The 18,100-nt window shown below is 42.1% G+C and overlaps 1 protein-coding gene across 3 annotated transcripts; it reads left to right on the top strand.

The window, feature by feature from the left end:
* Positions 1-218: 218 nt before the first annotated feature.
* On the top strand, positions 219-17,813 carry LOC115779696 (inter-alpha-trypsin inhibitor heavy chain H3-like). Of its 3 annotated transcripts, none has more exons than XM_030728449.1 (22): positions 219-351; positions 1,105-1,140; positions 1,287-1,310; positions 3,268-3,422; positions 3,503-3,607; positions 3,693-3,855; positions 4,014-4,124; positions 4,235-4,363; positions 4,590-4,706; positions 4,793-4,961; positions 7,315-7,440; positions 8,314-8,495; positions 8,628-8,810; positions 13,100-13,239; positions 13,378-13,538; positions 13,640-13,669; positions 13,818-13,862; positions 15,725-15,838; positions 15,930-16,131; positions 16,294-16,469; positions 16,579-16,690; positions 16,828-17,813. In XM_030728449.1, the coding sequence occupies exons 1-22, from the start codon at positions 244-246 to the stop codon at positions 16,964-16,966; spliced, it is 2,727 nt and encodes a 908-aa protein (XP_030584309.1). In that variant the 5' UTR covers positions 219-243; the 3' UTR covers positions 16,967-17,813. The 3 variants fall into 3 exon arrangements, with proteins under 3 accessions (XP_030584309.1, XP_030584308.1, XP_030584310.1); XM_030728448.1 differs by having other exon boundaries at positions 13,815-13,862; XM_030728450.1 differs by lacking the exons at positions 16,294-16,469; positions 16,579-16,690; positions 16,828-17,813 and having other exon boundaries at positions 13,815-13,862; positions 15,725-15,819; positions 15,930-16,073.
* The last annotated feature ends 287 nt before the right edge of the window (positions 17,814-18,100 follow it).

The raw sequence follows: 18,100 nt of genomic DNA, 5'->3' as shown, positions 1-18,100 counted from the left end.
AGTTGGAACTAGATCATTTTAGCTCTCTTCCTTGTGTTTTTAATCTACCTGACATATGCAAATTTAAGGAAAGTACATACACACTGATTCAAATGAAGATATTCTAGTAAACAGTAGTGGGAGCAGAGTAGCCTCCTCCCACAACATAATCTGGGCGGAGTAAGTCTTATGGGAAGAGTGAACCGCTAGAATTCCCCCCACTCTTGTTTTCTGCCAGGTCAGAGGCCTTCTTGTTTCCCAGGCATGTTTGTGGTGTGGAGAGTCCTGCTGCTGGGTGCTTGCGCCTGCATCTGTCTTCCAGCTCAGACCCATGGAGCTCTGGTTATTTCCAGGAGAGATGCTCTGACACAGGTATCTTAAATAAGCCATATACAGTATTTGCATGTAAAGAAAGTGCTGTTTTGTTGTTTTCTGTTTCAGTTGATACTTTTTTTTTACTAGCGACTCTTTACCATGACGCAAGTCACATGTAAACAAAAAAAAAAGTCTCAAGTCCAAGAATGTTGTTGTATTTAAAAATTTCTTTTGAAAGGAACAAGATAGTTATTTAAAGACAACAAACTCAAACCAGCAACTCACGGTGTGAATTTTACAAGCCCTGCTTGTTTTGTTTCACTGTTCTAAATTTTTCCAGGTGAGCCTTGGAGGCTTATTCATTTTTGAAAATAAATGCATTTGAATATTGCACAACACTCAATAGACAGAGCATGAGTCACCTTTCAAGGAACTACTATCACATTTACATTAGAGAATGTTTTTTCCACCCTTGCCTTAAGTCTTGTCTGATTCTGGGTCCACAGTTTGCGTTCCACCAATGAGATGTGTGCTGTCTGGAAAAACCTCTGAAAGAGCGAGAGAAGGCAACATTAGTTGAGATGTGTTTCAAACGCACTGATAGTTCAGAGTGGGATAATTGGTGCATGGTTTGCATAAAGGTGTATAAAAAACAAACACACAAAGAATTATTTCCAGGGTGTCATCAGCGGTGTATAATCAGGAAAATGTCCAGTCTGGTGCTAATAGTCCTACTTTTTGTGCTCATGTCTTTACAGTCATGTGTTTCATTTGTGAACAACCTTACAGTCATTCTTTGTTGTGTTCCAGACGACCAAAGCCGCTATGGTCATCAGGTCAATAAAGGTACTCAGGTCACATTGTTGACTTACAAAAGTAAAATTTCTGATCCATCATTCTGTGTATTGTTTATATGTCATTCATTTATGTTCTGAGCCTGCTAAAAATCTTTATGGAAATATTTGTCACTTTTTTTCTTTTTTTTTTTACAGAAAAGAAGTACAAACTCTGAAAAAGTAAGAAACTGTTGACGATTCATTTTAAAATCAAATCTGAATCTAATAATTAGAAACAGACACTGGTCAAAATGACTGGTAGCTTCTATTTAACAGTAGTAGTAGTAGTAGTAGTACTGTAGTACTAGTTTTTCAAAATTAAGTCCACATTTCCAGTAAAGTTTATCACTCCCAGATGCACTTGTCCCAGTCCTCTCTTCCCTTTGGTGCCCACTGGCATGCTTTTATTTACTCTGTGCAAAAAATAAACATGCTGGAAGAGATGTGCCCATCTGTGTTTTATTCCCCTCCACATATAAGAAATTACATGCAATTTTTGCCTTTGGGTCTGTTTACAGAGCACTGACCTCTTTTAGGGTATACAGTGCTGTGAAAAAGTATTTTTCCCCTTCCTGATTTCTTAGTTTTTTTGCATATTTGTATCACTTAAATGTTTCAGCTCATCAAACAAATTTTAAATAGTAGTCACCGATAACAAGAGTAAATACAATACAGCTTTTAAATGGTGATTTTAAGGGAAAAAGCTATCCTAACCTACCTGGCCCTGTGTGAAAAAGTAATTGTCCCTCTTCTTAAATCACGAATTAACTGTGATTAACCACTTTTTTTTTTTTTTTTTTGGAAAGCTCAATATCTGTAGCAACACACAGGCCTGATTACTGCCAGCAATGTTGAATCAAGAAATCACTTAAATCAAACCTGTCTGACAAAGTGAATTAGGATAAGAGATATCTCAAGAACAGCTGAGAAACAAAGTCATTGACATCTATCAGTCTGGAAAGGGTTACAATGTCATTCATAAGGCTTTGGGACTCCAGTGAACCACAGAAAACTTGGAACAGTGGTGAACCCTCCCAGGAGTGACCGGTCTCCCAAATTGACTCCAAGAGCACACGAACAACTCATCCAGGAGGTCACAAAAGAACCCAGAATTACGTCTAAAGCACTGCAGGCCTCACTTGGCTCACTTAAGGTCAGAGTTCATGAGTCAACAATAAGTGAATGGCCAAAAGTGGCACCCATGAGAGAGTTCCAAGGAGAACCAACACAAAGGCTCATCTCACATTTGCCAAAAAACATCCTGATGATCTCCAAGACTTTTGGGGAAATATTTTGTGGACTGATGAGACAAAAACTGAACTTTTTGGAAGGTTTGAGTCTCGTGACATTTGGCATGCAACATTTCATAAAAGAACATCATACCAGCAGTCAAGTGTGGTGGAGGTAATTGATGGTCTGGGGCTGCTTTGCTGCTTAAGCACGACTTGATGTAAATGATGGAACCATGAATTCTGCTCTCTACCCATAAATCCTGCCATCCTGGCCATCAGTTTGTGCCCTGAAGCTCAAGCTCACTTGGGTTCTGGAGAAAGACAAAGATCAGAAATACACCAGCAAGTCCACCTCTGAATGATTCTAAAAAACATAATGAAGGTTTTGCAATGGGCTAGTCAAACTCCAGAGTTAAATCCAACTGAGATGCTTTGTCATGACTCAAAAACCCTCTAATGTGGCTGAATTGAAACAATTCAAAAATTTCTCAACAGAGATGCAAAAGACTCATTGCCAATTATCACAAACACTTGATTGCGGTTCTTGCTGTCAAGAATGATGCAACCAATTATTAGGTTTAGGCGGAAATTACTTTTTCATATCGAGTCAGGTAGGTTTTTTTTCCCTTAACAAATGAAATAATTTAAAACTGTATTTTGTGTTTACTTGGGTTATCTTTGTCTGATATTAAAATTGGCTGATGGTCTGAAACATTTAGGGGGGTAAATACTTTCTCACATCACTGTATATCAGAGTCGTCAAAGGTTCCCCACCATCTTGGCCACTACTTGTGCTTTCATTAAATTGGTGTGATGTTGTAGAATTTATTATTTTCTAAAGCTCTTAACCTACACTAAACAGCTTTTTTTCTGCACGCACATCATATTTCCCTTTTATTTAAAAGGTGGAGGTGTACAGTGTTCAAGTCGCCTGCACGGCGTCGTCTCGTTTCGCCCACACAGCCATGACTTCCAAAGTGCTAAACAAAGACAACTCATCCCAGGAAATCTTCTTTGAAGTGGATTTACCCAAGACTGCCTTCATCACCAACTTCAGCATGTCAGTCAACAGTACAGCACTTCTGACAACGAGCGCAGAGCATATCTTCTCATTTTAACATCAATCCTTGTGACTCACAGGGAAACGGAGGGTCGGGTGTATGTCGGAGAGGTGAAGGAGAAAGAGAAAGCCAAGGAGCAGTATGAGAAGGCTGTCTCCTCTGGACAGACTGCTGGGCTCATCAAGTATATTGAAATGAAGATGTCACAAAATGTTATAAAGTTGGGCCTCCCACCCTCCACCATAGTGTAATCCATCCTATCATTGCAGAGCCTCTGGAAGAAAGATGGAAAAGTTTTCTGTATCTGTAAACATTGCTGCCAAGAGCAGTGTGACTTTCATTCTGACCTACGAGGAGCTCCTTCAGAGGAAACTGGGCAGTTATGAGATTCTGACCCGAGTTAAAACAGAACAGCCGGTGCAGGAATTTCAGGTCGGGCTCACTCTCCACTTTTATTTTTTCTCATAATGATTAAAGATGAGCTGTATGAAGTAAATAGTGTGAGGAATTTGTGTTGGCATGAAGAAACTTTATACCAGAATGACTGCTGCATGTGCATGCATGTGTGTGTGGGTGTGTGTATGTAACAGATTCAGACAGACATCTATGAGCCTCAAGGTATTGCTTTTGTTGAGGCCACTGCAACATTCCTCAGCAATGAGCTGCTCCCCCTGGTAGACCAAACTGTCACAGACACAAAGGTAAAATCTCAACAGGATGCCTGGACTTCCATTTTTACTCTTTAGCATTCAAGTTTAAAGGATGTGCATGTACAGTAATGTAAAGTGAAATGAATCTTTTTGTTTCTCAGGCACACATCTCCTTCTCACCAACAGTGGGGCAGCAGCAGAAGTGCCCAGGGTGTGAGAGCTCATTAATTAATGGAGATTTCATCATCAAGTATGATGTGAAACGAACAACAAGTCTCGGGGAAGTTCAGGTCAGCGGATGAGGAAGAACTTAAGGCAACACACAAGCAGCAGTTATTTCAGCTATTATGGCCAATCTCAAATACAGTCTTGTAAAAAGCATTTTTATTTATAGAACTTTAAGCTGCAATCATTTCACTTTTAGGTTTACATTTACTTGCCTACCTATGTGATCACACCTATATATTGCTATATATTTCAATACTCATCTTAACTCGAAGCGCTATTTCCCTTCAGGCAATGAACGGATACTTTGTGCACTTCTTTTCTCCCCCTGATCTGGCCGGAGTCCCAAAGAACGTGATGTTTGTAATTGACAGAAGTGGATCGATGAAAGGAGAAAAGATGGAACAGGTAGGAGACTTCTTAATATAGGCAAATTCCAGACTGTATGTATCACAGTACGCACATCTCCGTATGTGTTTTGTGAATGTTCAAAGACCCGAGAAGCAATGGTTGCCATTCTGCAAGATCTTCATGAAGAGGATCACTTTGGTATCCTCCTCTTTAATGATACGATTGAATCCTGGAAAAACTATCTTACCAAAGCAACAAAGGGAAATGTTTTTAATGCCATCAGCTATATAAGGAAAATAAATGACAGTGGAAGTAAGTATCACTGACTTTTATGAACAGTCTTTTTTTTCTTTATTCTGCTTTTTCCCTGTGGTATTTGCTGGGTAAAAAGAGTGATGAAAGATGTCAAAAGAATGGTTTAATGATGAAAATGTTCCAAACCAAAGTTCAGGGTCAATGACAGTAACACGAGAAGATGGGCATCATTCTTCTGTATTACTGTTATGAAGCTAAAACAAGCAGCTTTGCCAAGTTCAATGGTGTTAGTGTGAGGTTGGCAGTAAACATGTACAGTTATGTACAGTTATGGTCAGAAGTTTACATAAACTCATCATGAGCTTGAATGTTATGGTAATTTGGGGATTTTAATGATTTCTTTGAATTGTACTCTTTCCAGGCTGGAATGACTGTACAGCATACATCTTTAATAACTTAAAAAAAAAAATTTGAATTGGGTGCCCAAGTTTAAATTTATTTGGGATTTTTTTCTAATTGACACAGTGTCAAAAGTATACATACAGGCTCAAATATATACATACATTCACTTAAATGTTTTAATAAGTGCTTCTGAAGGTTTTGCAATTTTGATTTCTTGTTAATGGTCACGATTGACCACAACTGGTAGTTTCTCTTTGCGAGCATAAAAAGGATCTGTTTGACAGCACTCAATACTCAGAAACAATGGGAAAGTCCAAGGAAATCAGTGAAGATCTAAGAAGGAGAAAGTTGGGAAGGTCTCTTGGAGCCATTTCTAAACAATTGCAGATTTTAAGGTCATCACTTCAATCAACTGTACAAGTTATTTTGATGTCACCACTTCACCAAGGTCTGGAGGAAGACCCAAACTGTCACCCTCAGATGAGAGGACACTGATCAGGATGTTCAGGGACAACCCAGGAACCATCAAGGCTCAAACCTACCATGAATTAGAATCTGCTGGAACACCAGAATCACTGTCCACAGTGAAGCGAGTTTTACATGAACTGAAAGGGTGCAAACCAAGAAAGAACCCCCTGCTCCAAAATCAACATCTCCATGGTGTGTGAAATTTGCAGCTACCCACATGGACAAGCCAAAAGTGTTATGCTTAGATGAGACAAAGATTGAGCTATTTGGCCACAATGTGAAGAGGTATGTTTGGAGGAGTAAAGATGAGGCTTTCAAACTTAAGAAAACTGTACCAAGTGTCAAGCATGGTGGTGGTAGCATCGTGCTGTGGGGCTGCGTTGCTGCCAGTGATATTGGTATGTTGCTCAAAGTGGATGGAATAATAAAGAAGGAGCACTTCAACTTTACCTCAAATCAATGGCTAGACAGTTGGTGGGCATACCTGGGCATAGTCGGGAATTCCAACAGGAAAATGATCCCAAATACACATCAGAAATGGTTTTGAAATGGATAAGGTAGGCTAACATTAAGCTTCTGGAATGGCCTTCCCAAAGCCCCGACCTCAACCCTACAGAAAATTTGTGGACTATGCTTAAAGAACATGTTTGTGTCAGAAAACCAATCAATTTAAATGAACTCTACCAATTCTGCCTAGAAGAGTGGTCACATATCCAGCCAGAATTATGCCAGAAGCTTTCTGATGGTTGCATCTGGTTGAGGTGCACCTTGCTAAGGAACATTTAACCAAATATCAGAGGGCTTGTATGTAAAAATTTGAGTCTGTATATATACTTTTGACCCTGTGTGGATTAGAGAAAATTCAAAAGAATTTCAAACTTGTGCACCCAATTGTTGTTTTTTTAAAGTCATCAAAGATGTATGCTGTACAATCAGTCCACCCTGGAACAAAAACAGCTTAATGATGTCCATGATGAGGGCATGTAAACCTCTGACCACAGTTGTAGAAGATCCAGGAAGTGGACCCATGCTCATAATACCATAGAAGAACAAGTAATATTTTCACACTAGTTTTTGTGTAAATAAAACAAACAAGGTGGTGTTTCCATTTGTGAACTTTAGAAGAGTTAATAAGCTTCTTTTGGACAGAGCTATAGGCTAATTAAATTGCATCCAGAGAGTAACAGTCTTTCTATCCTATCCTTCCCTTTATCTGGGTTGTGCTCTGGGCCTCTGTTGGGTCTTGGTGAGGGCCAAAGGCACTAGTGCAGACCTTCCTGCATGTTTCTGCTTTGGCACAAAGGTGCCCACTACTTCTTAGCCTTTGATGCAGGTTGCAGACACTTGGGTTCTCATCATCATCCTGTGTTGTGATGCTTGGACTCACCACACTGCCTGGTTTTGTTTCTGCTAGTCTCTTTATCCTTACTTAGGGGTCTAGATGCTGGCTTTCATTGAGGTGCATTTTCCTGGTTACTTTTTTGTAAAAAAAAAAAAAAAAAAGAAAAGTTACTCTACTCAAAGTGTCATTGTTTTTCAGCCACCGACATTAATAATGCTATTCTGGATGCGGTGAGACTGCTGAGGAAAGAAAGAGAAAAAAAGAAAGTTCTAGAGAGGAGTATGGATATGATTTTTCTACTGACTGATGGGATGCCAACCAGTGGTGAGTTTTCTTGGAAGATATGATAAAAGACTTTCAAAATTTCTGAAAGCTACTTGTGTCAGAAAGAGTAGTCAACGGATATCCCCTTTATTGTTTCATTTTGACACACCTGTGTCAGTGAAGACTTGAGAAACATCTTTGGGGATTGATAATTAGTTGCAGTAAAAGAGATGGGATTTTAAGGTGGCAAGCTGGTCAGTGTGGCAAATGTGGAAAAGATCTGGTGAGAAACAAAGGAGGTAGGTTACAAAGGACCTTACGTTTGAGAGGCCAAATCTTTAAATACTGCTGGAGTGATGGCTTCTGGCAATAATACAGGAAGATAAATTGTGAGACTCTGAGAAGACCAACTAGAGCAGAGCTGCAATAGTCAGTGCAGTAGAAAGGTTTAAGAGAATTGTGGTGTTTTTAGGTGCAAATGATGTCTAAAATTAATAGGGTGTAGGAGTTTTATACCCATTATAGCAGAGTGACATTATAGACATGCACTTCACAAGACAGTGTGGCAGCCTAGACATGACAAGAGAGTCTAAAGCTGAGAGGAAGAATGAATTATAGAATAGTGAGAGTTCAGAGGAAAAACAAGATGGTTTTAAGCTGTCACGATTCAGTTGTTAAAAAAGGAGAGTGAGCAAATAAGAGAAACTCTGAGCTTTTAAGGGCAGAAGAACTTCTCAAAGTCCATCTGTAATGAGGGTTCAGTTTGCCTGCAATGGATAGTCATTTTATTTATTCTTTTAGAAAGAGCAGATAAATGAATATTAACAATGTTAATATATGTTATATAAAGCTGACACTCAACTCAACATTGTCATTGGAAATGAAAGGTATTCAGTGCATGCTTATATGTAGTGAGTGTGTGTGCGCCTACAGGGGTTTCCAACCCACAGATAATCCAGCAGAATGTGCTCTCTGCCACTGGAGGAAACATGTCTCTGTTTGGTCTTGGATTTGGAAATGATGTGGATTACTCCTTCCTGGATGTGATGTGTAGGCAAAACAAAGGAATGGCCCGCAGAATTTTTGTGGGTTCAGATGCAGCCATTCAACTCAAGGTAGGGTAACACAAAAAGAACACCAAGGTACTGTAAAAAGAAAATCCATGTAAGCTTAGAAGTTTTTTAGGCTGTGCCTTAAAAAAATGGAAACACATATTTCAAGATTTGGATTGTGTGTCTTTGTTGCAGGGTTTCTATGAGGAAGTATCCACCCCGCTGCTCTTAGAGGTGGATCTGCGTTATTCAGACAATACAGACTTCTTAACCAAAACCCACTACAGCCAGCTGTTCAACGGCTCGGAGATTGTGGTAGCTGGTCAGCTGAATGAAAATGACATGGATAACTTCTTGCTGGAAGTGGTTGCCCAGGGGGTGAGAAATGGCAGCAAACAATATTTGTCTGGCAACATGAGTTAGACTAGAAGTCTATGATGGTGCTCAGACAAATGATACAGCCCCTGTGAATGAATATAGAATTTAAAGAGTGCTATTGTAAATAATCTGAGCTTAAATTGACTGTTTTAGTGCACACATTGAGTCTCGTTTATTCCATCCATCCATCCATCCATTTTCTTCCGCTTATCCGGGGCCGGGTCGCGGGGGCAGAAGCCTAAGCAGAGAAGCCCAAGCTTCCCTCTCCCCAGCCACCTCCTCCAGCCCATCCGGAGGGACCCCAAGGCGTTCCCAGGCCAGCCGAGATACACAATCTCTCCAGCGTGTCCTGGGTCTACCACGGGGCCTCCTCCCGGTGGGACATGCCCGGAACACCTCACCCAGGAGGCGGCCAGGAGGCATCCTAATCAGATGCCCGAGCCACCTCAACTGGCTCCTTTCGATGTGGAGGAGCAGCGGCTCTACTCCGAGCCCCTCCCGGATGGCCGCACTCCTCACCTTATCTCTAAGGGAGAGGCCAGCCACCCTTCGAAGGAAACTCATTTCTGCCGCTTGTATTCGCGATCTTATTCTTTCGGTCACTACCCAAAGCTCGTGACCATAGGTGAGGGTAGGAACGTAGATCGACCGGTAAATCGAGAGCTTCGCTTTTACGCTAAGCTCTGGGGCAGTGCCATTGGATTGGCAGACCGGGGTGGTGGTCCCCATCTTTAAGAAGGGAGACCGGAGGGTGTGCTCCAACTTTCGGGGGATCACACTCCTCAGCCTCCCCGGTAAGGTCTATGCCAGGGTGCTGGAAAGGAGGGTGCGTCCGTTAGTCGAACCTCGGATTCAGGAGGAACAATGCGGTTTTCGTCCTGGTCGTGGAACTCTGGACCAGCTCTTTATCCTCTCAAGGATATTCGAGTGTGCGTGGGAGTTTGCCCAACCAGTCTACATGTGCTTTGTGGACTTGGAGAAGGCATTCGACCGTGTTCCTCGGGGTGTTCTTTGGGAGGTTCTGCGGGAGTATGGGGTGTCTGGCCCATTGTTGCGGGCCATTCAGTCCTTGTACAACCACAGTGAGAGCTTGGTCCGTATAGCCGGTAATAAGTCGGATTTGTTTCCTGTGGGTGTTGGACTCCGTCAGGGCTGCCCTTTGTCACCGATTCTGTTCATAATTTTTATGGACAGAATTTCTAGGCGTAGCCAGGTGGCGGAAGGCTTCTTCCTTGGTGGCCTCAGAGTCTCATCTCTGCTTTTTGCAGATGATGCGGTTCTGTTGGCTTCATCACGGGGGGGCCTCCAGCTCGCAGTGGAACGGTTCGCAGCCGAGTGTGAAGCGGCTGGCATGAGAATCAGCACCTCTAAGTCTGAGGCCATGGTCCTCAGCCGGAAAAGGGTGGAGTGCCATCTCCGGCTCAGGAACGAGCTCTTGCCTCAAGTGGAGGAGTTTAAGTATCTCGGGGTCTTGTTCACGAGTGAGTCTCGTTTATTTAATTTAAATATTTGGTATTCATTACCTAATATACCTTCAAATATGTAAGTTTTGTCCCAATAGCCTGAGGTGGTTCGGGCATCTGATTGAAATGCTTCCTGGGCACCTCTTGGGTGAGGGGTTCCTGGTATGTCTTCCCGGGAGGAGGCCGAGGGGCAGACCCAAGACACACTGGAGAGATTATATCTCTCAGCTGGCCTGAGAATGCCTCGGTGTCCCCCTGGATGAGCTGGAGGAAGTAGAGGAGGAGGAGAGAGGAAGGTCTAGGTTTCTCTGCATAGGCTGCTGCCCCTGTGACCTGACTAGGGCTGCATAAAACGATTATTTTAGTAATCGAGTATTCTATCGATTATTCCAGCGATTAATCGAGTAATCGGATAAGAAATACTTTTTTTTATTAACAGTTTATCTGCATATTTTAACTTCCGTAATGCAGTTTCTCGCCATGTGAACAAACAGCGGTGAATGGAGCAGCTACAAAGTTCTCTTTTCTTCACCTTAACACTTGCTGATCAGGTGCTTGATGAAGGACCTCCAGCTGTTTCACAGATTTAATGGTGGTTACTAAAAGAAAAAGCTGCTGTTTTGGACGCTGGAAAAACGTTTCCTTTTTCACTACTTGAGCTCACCGTCACAGCTTCGCCTCTTTGCGCTTGCGCAGTTAAAACCGCTGCCTGCTATGAGTGTTTTGAAAAACTAGTGGCTGCGGGAGCCATGGCGCATGTGTGAGTAATGGTGTAATGCTTTGTATTCACAAGCATTCTCGAAAATACGTTTCTACTGCAGGTCTATATTTAGTCACTAATAAGGGATTAAAGTATAAAAAATATTTTGAAGGAGCCCCTCGGTCCTGGGGGGCGGGCCTTCCGGTACCGAACCATCGCTAGTGCTAATGGCCCGCGCTCGCTAGCAAACCAGTTCTGGTAGCTACAGCTGAAGTAAAGACAAAAATAGCAGCTGAAATTCTCAGCGAGCACAACACACACAGACACACAGAGAGCAGTGGAGGCGTGGAAATGCATGTCAGCGACAGTTGCCACCCGTCCCGTAAAGTACGGAACACGGCATGTTACGGAGTCGTATTCCACGGAGTCCCGTAACATACGGGGTTCTGTATTTTACGAGACAGGTGGCAACTCTAGTGATGATCCACTCTGTGTTAAATGAAATCCATCGCAGCGACGGAGAGCTTTTTAGAATGTGTGCTTGTGTATACGTGAGTGATTCACACTCCAGTCCAGTAGGTGGCGGTAATGCAGTTCTATGTTGGTTTGCCAGCCCCCAATAAACCCACAAAAAAACGTCAGCACAAATGCTGCTAATGCTAGTGAGGAGCGCCGCTTACACCGAGACAGCTGAGCGCTGCAGAGTTTAAACGAAGCATCGACACAGTAAATTTGTGTCGATAAATTTTTAGAATCGATTTAATCGAGTTAATCGATGAATCGTTGCAGCCCTAGACCTGACCCTAGATAAGTGGAAGAAAATGGCCTCTACCAGGGGCCTGGGAGCTTGAGGGTCCTGCACAGTATCTTAGCTGTTCCTAGGACTGGGCTCTTCGGTGAAAATCCCCGGCTTGGTCCTTGGCAGATCGGACAGAGCGGGACCCCTCGGCGGCTTGGACTGAGCCAGACCCTCAGATGCAGGCTTGGGCTGAGACGGACCCTCAGATGCAGGCTTGGGCTGAGACGGACCCTCAGACACAGGCTCAGGCTGAGCAGGTTGGAGCTGCTGGGCAGGGCACACAGCCTGCTCAAGAGACACTGGTGCAGCAGCTGAGGCTGGCAAGGACTCTGACTGTGGAGCTGCTGCAGCTGATGTGGACTCAGACCGTAGAGCCGCTGCAGGACTGAGGCAGAGAAACTGCTGTAGCTGACATGGACTCGGGCTGAAGGGCTGCAGCAGATGCTGAAGATGATGCTGGAGACAGAAGACAAAGCTAGGGCCATTCTGCAGGGCACACAGTCATCTACTCAGATGACCCGGGCTGCTTATGAGGGCCCTATGCTACTCTTTGAGGCTGGGCTGTCCCCACCTGAGAGACAGATACGGTGCAGGAGTGGGCCTGTCCTTGGCCACTCCCACCCGTGGAGCAGATATGGTAGCAGGGACGGACTGGTCCCATAGCTCATAGTCTTTTCAGAGTCAATAGTCTCTAAAAACACAGTCTCTTCTGTGGCCAATTTATTAGGAACAGTCTTTTTTGTGGGCAAAACGTGTAGAGTGGTGATTAAAAAATCCCTCACTGACCTGTGCAGAGAGTTTAACAGCCAAGGAAAACTGGTAACCAGTCCTTGGAGCTTGGCTGTTATGACTTCCTAATCCTCCACACAGGGGTCAGATAGCAATTCAAAACACAAAGTGTCCACAACACAAATGATAGTCTTCCTCACCTCATCAGAGAGGGAGAGAGCAGCAGAATCCATTGCACGAACAAAAAAAACGCTGGGTTATAAGGACCCAGGGCCATGACAGCTGGATTGTCTCAGGGGCATCTCTGCACAGCCTGAAGCCAGGATCTTGCCTGGTGTGGTAAACTCCAGCCTCTATCATGCTTAGAGCTTGTTACTGTGCTGCCATGATTAGTGCCTCTGTGCTGTCTGTCAGTCCAGCTTTGTCCAGCCATTGGTAAAATTTTTCTATATCATTCAGCCAAACTTATATCTGCCGGTGGTACATACCATGGGGAGACCTGTCCTTTCATAATGGTTCTCGTTTTGCTCGTCTTTTTTCTTGTTGGCTGTACGGGATAATATCTGTCCTTTAATCTTTCCTTTTCCTTTTTATCAAGCCCAAAGAGAACTTTATGGCACAGGGAAAGGCCAGTGTGGCCGACTGGCAGACAGTATACCCGGAAAAGGAATACATCTTTGGTGATTTCATTGAGCGTATGTGGGCCTACCTCACCATCCAGCAGCAACTGGAGAAGAGGTTGGTTCATGGGGAAATTTCACAGATTACACAGAGAAACCGTGCAAATAGTTTATTGATGTTGAATTTTAATTAGATATCATGTATGTTATACATCATAATAAATTACTACAGTCACCCCTCCCTCCCCCCTTCCAGTGACCTCAGGACTGAGCAGGAGAGGAAAAATATAACAGCCAAGGCTCTGAACATGTCCCTGAAGTATAACTTTGTCACCCCTCTCACGTCCATGGTGGTGACTAAGCCTGAAACTGAGGATGGAGCTGACAGCTCTGTCATTGCTGATAAACTGACCGAGAGTAGGAAAAAAAATACAGCTGCTTATTAAGTGGAAACATTCTTCTCCCATTACTTTTGCAATAATAATTTTTGTTTTTTTAATTGCTTTTATTTTTTGCAGGCCAGCGACAGGAAGCAGAGCGACATTTGGGTATGGAAATTGTTTTCATTTAATTTACAGTGGTTTTTATTTTATTTTTTAAAACTGCTATAATAAAAGAATTTCCCAAATCTGGGATAAGTGAAGTACGTCTTATCTGACTTACACAATACAAATAAAAGAAATGTGCTTTTAGCAGGTGCCCATGCATCACCTGCGGTCAGCTCTCATGGTCTGCCTGAGGGTAAGCTTTTCATACATTTATGCCAACATTTTAACTGAGGGGAGGGTCACAATTAAATAGCTGATAACCAGTTTCTTACAAACATGCAAAATTTAAGATATAGTTGCATTTGATGCCACTGTAACAGATAAGCAGTGCAACGTCCTAAAATATTCACTGAAAACATTTTAATGGTACATAAAAGATTCATCAAACTCAGGAATTGTGAATGTTTTCACTGAAATTGTTTCAATGGTCTGCCATTCAAACACAATAAGCATGGGGAAACTGATGGCTTGCACAAAGGTATTAAATGCACTTCTCCACTGCCGCTAAAACACAAACTGTATTTAACCCTGGACAGCGACAGGACGAGCTTCAATGCTAACTGAAGCACAAACCGCGGCACATACAGTGGCTCTAACTGTGATCAACAGAACATTTCATTTCTGCGTTCACATTATCTTTCATGCTCATCCAGGTGAAATAAGCAGGTGCATGCAACTACCTTAAATCCTTAGGACACACCCAATGTGACACGCTCCCACAACCAAAAACCAATGAAGTGAATGCACGTAAGCTAAACCCCTCAACAACAAAAAAAGGCACACAAATTGCTCCTACTATGTTGTTATGATTATTTAATCTTGTTTATTTTCTGTCAACACAGTTTTTTACCCTCAGCAATCACTATGTTAAGTACACCTGTTCAACTTCTCATTGGTGCAGATAATCAATCAATCACGTGGCAGCAATTTAGTTTGTTTAGGCTAGTAGACATGGGCAAGATGACCTCAAAATAGGGAAGAAAGGTGATTTAATTGACTTTGATTGGGGCATGGTTGTTGGTGCCAGACAGGCTGCTCTGAGGACAGAAACTGTTGATCTACTGGGATTTTTCAGCTTTTCTCCAGGATTTTACAGCGAAAGGTCCAAAAAAGAGAATATATCCAGTGAGTGGAAGTTCTCTGGGTGAAAAGGCCTTGTTGATGCCACAGGTCAGAGGAGAATAGCCTGAATACCTTAAGCTGAAGGCAACAGTAAATCAAAAATTCAAATCACCACTTGTTACAGCCAAAGTTTGCAGAAGAGTATCTCACATGCCGAACCTTGAAGCAGATAGGCTACAGCAGCAGAAGACCACGCTGGGTGTCCCTCCTGTCAGGTAAGAACAGGAAATTGAAACTACAGTTGGCTCGAGCTCATCAAAATTAGTCTGAGTCTTGATGGCAGGGTCAGAATTTGGTGTAAACAACACGAAAGCATGGATCCATCCTGCCTTGTACCAATGGTTCAGGCTGCTGGGTTGGTATAATGGTGTGGAGGATATTTTCTGGGCACCTTTAGTACCATCTGAGCACTGTTTGCCTACTGACCATGTACATCCCTTTATGACCACAGTGTACCCATCTTCTAGCTTCCACTAGGATAATATGCCATGTCAAAAAGTTCAAATCATCTCAAACTGGTTTCTTGAACATGACAATGAGTTTATTCAAATGGCCTCCACAGTCACCAGATCTCAGTCCAGTAGAGCACCTCTGGGATGGAGTGGAACAGGAAGTTCATATCACTGATGTGCAGCCAACAAAATCTCTGAGGAATGTTTCCAACATCTTGTTGAATCAATGCCACAAATAATTAAGGTAGTTCTGAAGGTAAAATGGTACCAAGATGTACCTAATAAAGTGTCCAGTAAGTGTATTTGACTTAGTTTCAAAATATTTAATTCTGAAAAATCAGGACAGGTTATACACTGCTGTAATAGGATGTGTAAGCAGATGGTATTACTGTTGCTGCAGACTTTATTTAAACATCACAATAACACACCTGCGAGCTTGATGATTATATTTGTTTTTTCTCTGACACACATCTTTTTGCAGTTGATGGAGATCCTCATTTTATGATAAAGATTCCAGACAGAAATGACGCTCTGTGCTTCAACATCAACGACAAACCAGGAACCATTTTCAGTCTGGTGAGAGACCCAAAATCAGGTCCGTCCTGAGTCTTACTAAAGGAATCGTTGTAACAGGAGAATTATCTTTTTTTAAAATCACCCTTATTCATTGTCCTCACTCATTTCAGGCTTTGTGGTGAATGGCCAACTAATTGGCAAGAAGAAAGTTGTTCAGGATGGTAACATGAACACCTACTTTGGTCGTTTTGGTATCACCCATCAGAAACTGGGGGTGAGGCTGGATGTCAGCACTCAGGATATTTCGGTCTTCTACAACAACAAGCAGGTCAAGCTGCTGTGGTCTGATGCCACCTCCCTCAAAGATACTGAGTGAGTAAAGTCCCTGAGTCCCAGATGTTTTAAGGTGAAATTACACTATTTAAACCAGACTCTTTTTTTGGTTACACTGACTACTACATGTACTTTAATCACACTGACAAATAAATCTTTGTTTTCCAAATCATCTCCTGTGATTTGATGCCTCTTCCCAAGTATGGAGCTCAGGCTGGCTAAAAACTGCAGTCTGACAGTGATGCTGAGGCACTCAGTGAAATTCATGATCATCAGACACACAAAGGTTTGGAAAAGACACCATGACCACCAAGACTACCTAGGTTTCTACACTCTGGACAGTCAACACTTGTCTGCTTCGGTTCACGGTCTGCTAGGTAGAAAATTACAGGAAACTTTCATATCATATTTCATATCTTTTTTATTAAAATAAAGCCTAGTTTTCAAAGCACAACAAGAGATATAAAATAAGTCATTTCCCTCCAGGTCAGTTCTACAACGGGGCTGCGTTTGAGCTGACAGACCTGCGTCCAGGTGAAGCCCAGGAGAAACTGGATGCCACCATGTATGTGAAGGGGCAAACGATCAGTGTGACCAGGTGAAGTGACACCATAACATTTAGACATGTACAAAAGTTTATTTCTTTTCATGTATGTGCGTATATATATATATATATATATATATATATATATATATATATATATATATATATATATATATATATATGTTCTATAGACACTGGCAGAAGGATTTCAGCAAGGATGTGAAGAATGGAGAAAGCGTCCCCTGCTGGTTTGTTGACAATGATGGACGAGGCCTCATCGATGGAGCAGCCTCGGACTACATCGTCTCAGACCTTTTTCTGGCTGTTTGAAAAATCAAAATGCGAGCGGCATTGCACCAGGAGCCGCGGGGTGCTTGTAAATGCCAAGAGTGGTGCGTGGAGAAAAGGCACTGCAGTGAGTCACTGGGTGTTTTCATTTTCAAATGACAAACATGCAGAAAATGAAAGTGAGCACAATAATGGCATGTTTATATATTAAGGCAAGCATATCACGTTACGGTATATTTTCAGATGTGGTGAGTGTGTGTGTTTGTGTATGTCAGGCATTACAGAGCATAATCAAACTGAACCTCTCCTGCTAAACATTACTTACTGCTAAATATTTGGTCAGATAGCATCGGCGAGATAGTTTGCTGTGTCCAAAAAAATAACTGACGCTGTGTGAGGTTTGTGAAAGTTATGACACAAATAGTTTCTAAATAGTTTAATAAGTTTGCATACCTCACATACCACATTAGTTTTTCTATGATTTGTTGGAATTGAATAATTATTTTGCTTTTAAAAAACTGATTACTGCCTGTCAGCACAGAGAAGATGCTGGACTCATGGATGACATACAGTATTCAAATTTTCTGCTCTTCAGCTGTTGACAAACCGGTTATTATACAGCAGGCTAAGTTCTGTCATGTTTAGAGTTGTGCTTGCTCAGCAAATATTCTTTAAAAAATAATTTTAGAGCACAGCTCAGTGCAGATTTTTACTTTTACTTCAAGTATCAAACATAAATAAGTGCTTAATATGCTCCACAGCGGGTGATGCACTATTCTAAATGCTTTTTCACTTTAAAACAAACTAATAATTTTTTTTTTTACTACACAATAACTAATTTGTTATTTCACTAACTGTATTTCACTGGCTGCACCTTGTGTCAATAAAAAAATCACCAGCTGTATCACTTTCCTATTATTTTTAACGCCATGCATCCTTTGTATAAAAAAAAGAAAAAAAGAAAAAAACTTCAGTGTTAACACAATGTCTGATGACCTGTGGTCCATCATTGTGCGTGTGACTGCTGACAAAGCACTGACGGCAGTAACAACGCTAATGAGAGCTGATAACTTTGGCTTGTTCAACTGCAAGGATCATTGTAGGTAATGTATGACTGCGCCACCAACTGGAAGTCACAGATATATACATGTGTGGTGCTCCACCAGCCGTAATTGG

Source organism: Archocentrus centrarchus, chromosome 5 (genome assembly GCF_007364275.1).
Source record: "Archocentrus centrarchus isolate MPI-CPG fArcCen1 chromosome 5, fArcCen1, whole genome shotgun sequence".
Lineage (NCBI taxonomy): Eukaryota > Metazoa > Chordata > Actinopteri > Cichliformes > Cichlidae > Archocentrus > Archocentrus centrarchus.
The sequence above is the reverse complement of the archived record's forward strand: the minus strand, read 5'-3'. Positions and strand labels throughout refer to the sequence as shown.

What these genes read in the sequence shown, in the direction of transcription:
- LOC115779696 (XM_030728448.1), top strand. Translation starts at nt 244, where the DNA reads ATGTTTGTGGTGTGGAGAGTCCTGCTGCTGGGTGCTTGCGCCTGCATC. An exon ending in GGAGAGATGCTCTGACACAG is followed by an intron (nt 352 to 1,104) that starts GTATCTTAAATA and finishes GTTGTGTTCCAG; the next exon opens with ACGACCAAAGCCGCTATGGT. An exon ending in CAAACGATCAGTGTGACCAG is followed by an intron (nt 16,691 to 16,827) that starts GTGAAGTGACAC and finishes TATGTTCTATAG; the next exon opens with ACACTGGCAGAAGGATTTCA.